We start from the raw sequence: 7,786 nt of genomic DNA on the forward strand, positions 1-7,786 counted from the left end.
GTGTATTGGTCCCACTAATATTACGTGTCATGTCACTCATTGTTATGTGAATTGCATGTTGAAATACCCAGAGACTAGTGCTCTCTCGCTCTCTCTCTCTCTCTCTCTGTCTCACACACACACACAAACTGGGGTTCGCATACACATGGGGCATTTTCTGAACTGCATGAATTTGTTTACTCAATTTTTCATCATGTCAGAAATGATGTTTCCTTTTGCAGAAGTGCTTAACCCAGTGAGTAACTGACAGCCACATGATGAATGTATTGAAAAATTGAATTTTATCTTTATTTCTTTATTTCTTTCATAGATTTGTGAGTGTGTTTTTTGCTGGTTTTGAACCCTAATTCATGCTGTTGATGCAGTTTGATGTCCACTGCCCTGCCAATCACCGTGGTCCTTTCATCTTCCTTCATCTTCCCCACTGTCCTCGGTCTCTCAACAGCAGGTCAGTTGGGAAACACTAAGCCCACCTGTAAAACACACACCCGTCAGGAAGAATCACTGATGACTGACAGCTATCAAACGCAATAATCATCGTCACTGAGTGCAAAATTTATGAGGGTTGAAAACTTGTACTCCACGAATGTTTATATGTTGCTGCTGCACTTTGTAGTCCAGCTGTGTTGTCTGTGTTTACAGTTTCAGTAAAGGTCACAATTTGCTGCGGGTGTCAGTGATTTTTCAGCTGTAATGAGATCACTTCCACCAGCCTTATTGTGTGGAAATAACAGAAAGCATTATAAATCGGTGCATTTTAGAAGCTTTTCTTCATGTATCCCCATCCTTTCTGAATTTGGCACATAATAAAATCTATCTCGAAGCATTTTCAAGCATGTTTTTTTTTTCTAGGTGTGTTAGGTAAGTAAGGTATTTTAAGATATATATTTCAAAAAAGTGTTTAAATAACCAATGATTTAATATGCATGTTAGTTTTCCAAACAGGATTACAGTCTTCTATCATCCTTTTTGAATCCAAGAATTTCATTCCACTTTAAAGGTTGAATTCATAGTTATTTGGCAAAAGGCATCACATCTGGCAGGACATTGTGCTGTGAATATATAGCATGACTGTGACTTGACAGATAGTGACGTTGCAGGAATCAGTACCTTGTCTGGGCTCATATTAGGACACGCCCAGTTGTACAGATAGTAATGAAGGCTCTTGTCACTGTTGCTGAACTTTAGCTTCTCCAGGAAATCCTTGTTATCCATCACATCCAGAGCGAAGAAGATGTCGGAAGCTTTCTGTCAGTGAGAGAAAAGAGCATTTATTTTGTCACCACACGCACACAAAACCAAAGTTTCTTATCTAAGAAAAATCGTTATGTCAGTAGGCCAAATCATGGACGAAGATAAATCCAAAATAAACAGATAACTCACAGATTTAGCGAGGACCACTGTGTCCTCCATTAGTTCAGCCAGGTCTGTGGCAGAGGCCGCGATGTAAAGGAGATGAGCTGCTCTCAGGTCAGTGTGCACCGGGTGATTTAGCACCTTGCAGGAGACGCTATAGAAGCTCACCACATCTGTGAGTGTGCCGTCATCACCCTGTGCGCGAAGAGCAGAGGTGAGTGAATTCTTATTGTAGCGACTGTTGCGTAATATGTGGTGTTTTTTTCTTCAGAAAATGGTGGTGGTGATATCAACACTGTAACTTGCAAACGTGTAAAGTCAGACCTCAACCACATATGTGTCAATCACTTTCTCCCGTGGCAACAGCCAGTGCTCTACTTCCTGTAGAGTCAAGACGGGGCTGAGGTGAAACTTGCTGCTGTTTGTCTGGAGTAGTGAGTGTATCCCCACAACATCTTTTTTGGTCATAGGGCGCAAACCTTTGGTCATTGTCACCTTGGAGGAAAGAAATAGCAGGACAGATGAAAAAAGATAAGCGATAAGAATTCCTGATGGTTAAAATCTGTAAGTCAGACTGTACTGGCACTAATAGGTTTCTGCCTTTAGGTGGCAGCACAAACTAACCTCAGGCAGGCGGTTGAACTTGACAGCTCTCTGCAGGTTCATGTTTTGTCTGAGACCCGGGTAGCTGACCTCCATCAGCTTTCGGGGATTCAGAGGGCGATGCCAGAATCTAAAATAATAAGTCTGTTTATTTGACAGGAGCAGCGAAGGTAGACATTGCTTCAAAAGACAACAATTTAAATATATACAGCTATATCTATCTGAAGAGAATTTGTAGCCTCCATTGTTAAATATTTGTTTGAAGCTTGTCTTCATTTAATTCCTCATTGTGTTAAAGCCCCTGAAAACTTGGTTTAAACGAAATACTTTTTTTAATAGCTTTGAATAGTCATGAATAAGTAAGAAATAAATTTAAGTTCCCCTTTAAATCAAATGTGAATCAACCCTGTGCAGCAGCGACTACCTGCAGGAGCTGAGAGGAGTGGGCAGCACTATGCCAGCTGTGTAGACAGCCTGGCGGAGGCCCTGCTGGTTGACCCGTCTGGTGAGCTCCCGGATCAGAACTGGAGTCATTCGCTTGAGGCGCAGCTTCTTATGAACACACAGGAATTTGACCTGTACCATCCGCTTCTGCCTGCAGAACACGTTTTGAGCATTTGCTTTGAGACATTTGCAGGAAAATTGCTACAGATTTGTTGAGTGCTCTGAATACTAAGATTACTCATCGGGGTTCACATAAAGACATTGCATATATTTATGAGCTATACTCACGTCTCATACACACGCACATCAGCAGGAACAGCAGCAATGAAGCCAACTAACTTCTTATTGGTGTCTACTCGTACAGCACAGTGCCACTGGGCCAGCCAGTTAGGAGGCTGTAAAGCCCTAAAGAGGAAAAGAATGTAAACGTAAGAGTAGCTCAATAAACTCTGATTAATCACAATTCCAATAAAAGAATTTTAGCATGAGTCGACTAAGCTGAATGAATAGAGCAGGTTCTGTTAACCCTGGGGCTAGGAACTTGTGCCAGTTCCAGGAATGTTAATTATTAGTTTCAAAGTAAATGTTATTATGTTTTTATGTAAGTGTTCCCTAAAGGTGGAGATACAGTTTATGCAGATCACAGAGAAAAAATGCAGCAGCAAAGAGATTAGAGTTGAAAGCTTGTACTGATAAAATATGTTGGAGGGTCAGACTGGAAACTAAAGTGGGAAAATTATATTCTACTTTAAAGACACTCATCGCTTTAACAGTGGCTCAGTCTCCACTAGATGAATAAAATGGTTAATAAAAGGTTAAAAAAAGATACAAATACCAAAAATCTAGAGATCAAACGGGACTAAATGCACCTGTGTTCTTACCATTGCAGATACTCCACAGTGAAGTTAAATCTGATGGTGTTGTCATCGTCTTCCATGTAGTTCTCATTCAGTAGAGTGCATAGTTCTTTCAGCTGAAATGACAGATGGAAAAGCTTTGAATCTGACAGTAAATTTGAGTCGATTTTTCCTGAACTCCATGCAGAGAAAAGTTTGCAACATGAGTTATTAATTTACCACTGTACAGCTGCTCAGGTCCAGACTATCCCAGGAAAAACCTTCAGGCAGAGAGTAGGGCTCCTTACGGGCACTGATCTCATCCTCTACTATTGGGCCATGAGTTGTAATATTGTCATCTGAGGATGAAAGTATAAAGAAAAAGAGATTTTTATATATCAAAAAGCAATACAGATAAATTGATTCTCAACATTTTAATCATAGTGAATGATGTATGTACTCTGAGTAATGACTTTTTCAAATGTACACTTTTCCATATGACAGTGCTAACAGAGCATTTCAGGGCTTCCTTACCATTTTATATAAAAAGCATAACTTACATGGAAATTGAACATAAAAGCTTGTAGACAATTATTACCAACACAGGGTGATATGATATCGATTTATGCTGTTGGTGGTAATGTGGTGGTGAAGGGGGGAATGTGCCAATAAGATGGCAGGAGTAGCCCCTAAGTGGTTGTAAAAATACGTTTCAAAATATACACAAGACAGGTTTGCAAAAGTTTTGACTTTCAATATTTCTTCAAAGTGAAAAGCACATTCAATAGTTCAAGGAGAAGTTCACATTTGGGGGAAATATGCCTGTTCATAATCTGGCAGAGAGTTAAGGTTGATACCACTGTCATCTCTGTCTGTTAGATATAAGGCCTCTGCCAGCAGCCGGTTAGCTTAGCTTAGCATAAAGACTGCTAGCAAACTGCTAGCATGGCTCTGACCTGCTAGCTCCTCTAAACTTGCCATGTCATAGTCAAAGTAAGACTAATCCAAAATGTCAAACTTCTCTTAGTATTTCTGGAGTAGGAATTACTGCTCACCCAGTCTGGGAACAGGCTGTGTCTCCCAGAAGCGGTAGGTATGTCTCTTGGCCTCCTGCAGGTTCTTGGGCAGACTTGGGCCCAAGGAGAAGAGGTGGAGGGCTCTCTGGATCTCCTGCTGCTTCTTTTCTGGCAGAGAGTCCAGCTAGGACAGAACAGCACAGGGAAAGGACAGGATGACAACTGACATTTGAATACAGATGCCGACAGTTAAAAAAGACATGGACACTTTTTTCACGCATCATTGCCATAAAGAACATCCAACTAAGTAGTAGTTTCTGAGTGTGGACACACAAATCAAAATGACTACATCACTGAATATTAACACTCACACTCGCACAGACACTAACCATGGCAAATGGGTCTTTGGGTCCCTCTGGTCTCCAGGCATCTTCCTTCTTTTGCTTCTTTTTGCTCTTTTTTAGACTGCCACCACCATCCTCTGTCAGCGTCTTATCACTAAAAGACATATTCATGCACCGATAATTCCTGTGTTCAATCTAGATATTCAGATATCCAGTCAATTGTAGTGAGGACAGAGAGGACCAGTGTACTTACAAAGAGTTTGAATCAGTCATCGTAAATAAGTGCGAGTCCTTGAAGCTGAGGATGAACTGGGGTGTTTTCTGTCACATTTGTGGTTTTTCAGCTCTTATCTCAACGAGCAGTTAGGGGAGGAGAGTCACCGCCTCAGTTACCAAGCCCAACTCCCACCCAGCAGATAGATAACTGAGAACAATACTAACAATTAAATATAACTTCTCACGGTCTTCATATGTCAGACAGCTGCTGGATAGAGCCCTGCGGCAGATTAAAGCTTATAGCGGCTTGATCCAGGGAGCAGATTTAATTGGTTGAGGTTGTCTAATTGCAGAGTTCCCATACATTGTTCTATTTGAAAACCAGCCCTTTTTTTTCCAGAGCATTATATCTTGTGGACTGGATGATCATTATCCATGTTCAGTATTAGTATGTTAACAGCAGCTCAGCAATTTCACCATTGTCAAGTTGTTGAGGATTATTCCAAACAAGAACAAATGTAACCTTTTAATTGATCATTTATGATGTGTTTCATTATATAGTAATGATGAGGAAAAGCTAAAAAACAAAGTAAAAATTATACACAGGGTTACATGTATTTAATTTTCACTTGTTTTTCTCAACAAGATGCTTTCTTAATCTAACAATAGCTACACAGCAGAACAACGGTCGCTTTTAAATACTTAAAGTATTAGAGATTAAAGCTTTTGATGATCTACATATTTATTTTCTCTGAAACGGCTTCACATCAGACCAATAATTTAGACTGACCACCTTTAATAGACAAGACAAGATTCTTTCAGTAAAAATGATAAAATAATACTTACTCAAAATAGAATTAAAATCCAATTCAGCCGACAAATTCAATTCACTATTTATACGTTTATGTTCCTGTGATGAAGTTGTACCAAGTACCAAAGTAAAACACAAATACAAAGAGATTAACACATTCTCAGATCCGTAACTAAACATTCATCCATCGTCTGAATCACCATGCAATCTCTGGACATAAAGGCAGAGATCCAGCCCCTTTTCTAATTATGAGGTTGCTAAATACTGCACTCCTCAGGTACTACAGGTCTGCTATAAGTCAGTTAGGGATTGTGAAAAAATGATTATGTTGGAAGGGGGTAAGACAAAGGCAGAGGGTTTTTTCTTTTTTGGTATAGTCATCTCTTTTTAACGCACTGGTAACCCCTTTAGCAGCATTTTACAACATGCAGGGTAGACTTCTAATTTTCTCCAACAGTGAACGTTGAATAAGGAGACCACAACCCGATGTTTGTGGAAGTATATGGGGCGAGACCACATTATGGTTTTGAGGTCACAGTGACGTTTTTCTGCATTAAACCATACCACAGTCTTCCCCTGTGATTACCTAAACTAGCTATATTAATAAAAATCAGTCTGGCAGCTCATTCGATTGCAAGTTGTATTCAAACAAGTTAGTTTGTTACTTGGACCAAATGATCCAACAGCTCGCGGCTTCTCCCTGCTGATCATTCATAGCACTGTTGCTAATAATAATTGTGACATCTCTTGCATTGTGCATCCTCTGTATACCCCAAAGAAAGTTTACTGGAGTCCCAGCAGAGTCTGTTACATGCTGCTTGGATTCATTTGGGGAGCATCCCCAAGAGTACCTAGTACTCGCGCCATATTATTCAGTATAACCATTTGTGCTAAAAATGGTTAAATCTCTTTTGATCCCTTTTTAGCTGAAATATACAGTTCATGCGGCCTTCACTTTGTTTTTTCATTTTCAAAGTGCAGCCTGGAGCTGTTTTTGTCTCTACTTCATGGTACTACTGTGGTATTATCCTGCCACTGGACACTTAATGTCAACAGGAAAAGGATGCTAGCAACACCTGACACCATTCAAGGTGTAGTAGTGGAACCAGTGCAGTCCTATAACCCGTATACCTGCTAAAGCTCATAAACAACTGTTGATCTGACAATAAAGAGGCAGTGGGCAAGAGAAGAGAGGGCAGAGAGTGTGTTCCTCTTGAGGCCCAAGTGTTTCAACACAATGTAGCGCACAACATGCTCGACCAATTATTCGTGGTCAGTGCACTTTTCTTTCCAGCCCCAAGACTTGGGATGCAGGCGGGATGACTGAACTGGTGACACAGCTGGCTCAGCTGCACACCCTCGGGGCAGCAGCGAGGCAGAGGATGAAGACTAAATGAAATTTCCAATTGAACAGCACACAGCACCTCTCTGGTGAGCTGATGCAGCTTCTCATATACTTTATTTCTACGTCCATGTCTATATCAAGCATTCAGTTGTGTTTTGTTGTGGCTGTGTCCAATTTCTGCTATGAATCTGAAAAAGACTCAGTTTCTCCGCGTGGTTATTAAAATTTAATCTTACAACTGTTCTGAGGCTCTCATGAGCTACTTGAAGAATCACTCGGGTTTGCTGGTTTGTTGTCAGGTGGAAATGAATTCACCCATTTTGCTGAGAAGGTAGGTAAATAAAGTTGAATGAATTAATGATTTGAGCATGATGATTACTATCATACTTCACCGACTGGCATTAAATTCACTGATTATGACTGAAATTTACAACATAATCATAGATATCTATCTACTCTCAAAACTGAACTGAAGAGGATGTGCTCAACTGCAAATAACATCTTGATAATACATACTGTACGCGGCTCCTTTTTAAACTTAAACAAAAAAAAAAAAGACAAGAAAATGAAATGGAATGAGAGTGATTTTTTAATTATACAAGGCCAAAGATTAACAGAGGTTTTCGTATAGGGCTTTTTACAGAGACCCAACAATTCCCACCATGAGCAAGCACTCAAACGGAACCGGACTCATGGGGGGCGGCCGTCTGCCTCGGCCGGCTGGGTTGAGAGAAGAAGAGAGAGGGACTGAGAGGGAGGGGGGGGAGAGGGGAGGAAAGAGGGTGGGAGATAGAGAGAGAGGAGGGGGTGAAAGA

The 7,786-nt window shown here is 40.5% G+C and overlaps 2 protein-coding genes across 2 annotated transcripts in view; both read right to left on the reverse strand.

Annotated features, from left to right (window-relative positions):
* Window positions 1-262: 262 nt before the first annotated feature.
* On the reverse strand, window positions 263-4,931 carry LOC111648848 (glycylpeptide N-tetradecanoyltransferase 2-like). Its single transcript, XM_023398578.2, has 12 exons — window positions 4,853-4,931; window positions 4,645-4,753; window positions 4,295-4,439; window positions 3,480-3,598; window positions 3,285-3,376; window positions 2,692-2,808; window positions 2,384-2,554; window positions 1,981-2,089; window positions 1,681-1,851; window positions 1,384-1,551; window positions 1,111-1,248; window positions 263-473 (listed from the first exon to the last, which is right to left on the reverse strand). Exons 1-12 carry the CDS (start codon window positions 4,870-4,872, stop codon window positions 450-452), a joined length of 1,383 nt encoding a protein of 460 aa, XP_023254346.1. The 5' UTR covers window positions 4,873-4,931; the 3' UTR covers window positions 263-449.
* Window positions 4,932-7,608: 2,677 nt separating this feature from the next.
* The window catches only part of LOC147819786 (eukaryotic translation initiation factor 4 gamma 1-like), a 2,514-nt gene continuing 2,336 nt past the window's right edge, over window positions 7,609-7,786 (reverse strand). Inside the window, exon 4 of the mRNA XM_087171288.1 lies at window positions 7,609-7,718. Coding sequence (XP_087027414.1) covers window positions 7,609-7,718 — 110 coding nt within the window. The remainder of the gene's footprint in view (window positions 7,719-7,786) is intronic.

The sequence above is a fragment of the Seriola lalandi genome, unplaced genomic scaffold, assembly GCF_002814215.2.
Source record: "Seriola lalandi dorsalis isolate HSWRI2012SDOR001 ecotype SW California unplaced genomic scaffold, Sedor1 jcf7180002049661, whole genome shotgun sequence".
NCBI lineage: Eukaryota > Metazoa > Chordata > Actinopteri > Carangiformes > Carangidae > Seriola > Seriola lalandi.

What these genes read in the sequence shown, in the direction of transcription:
- LOC111648848 (XM_023398578.2), bottom strand. Translation starts at nt 4,872, where the DNA reads ATGACTGATTCAAACTCTTT. An exon ending in CCAAAGACCCATTTGCCATG is followed by an intron (nt 4,440 to 4,644) that starts GTTAGTGTCTGT and finishes GTTCTGTCCTAG; the next exon opens with CTGGACTCTCTGCCAGAAAA. An exon ending in TTGACACATATGTGGTTGAG is followed by an intron (nt 1,552 to 1,680) that starts GTCTGACTTTAC and finishes CTTCGCGCACAG; the next exon opens with GGTGATGACGGCACACTCAC.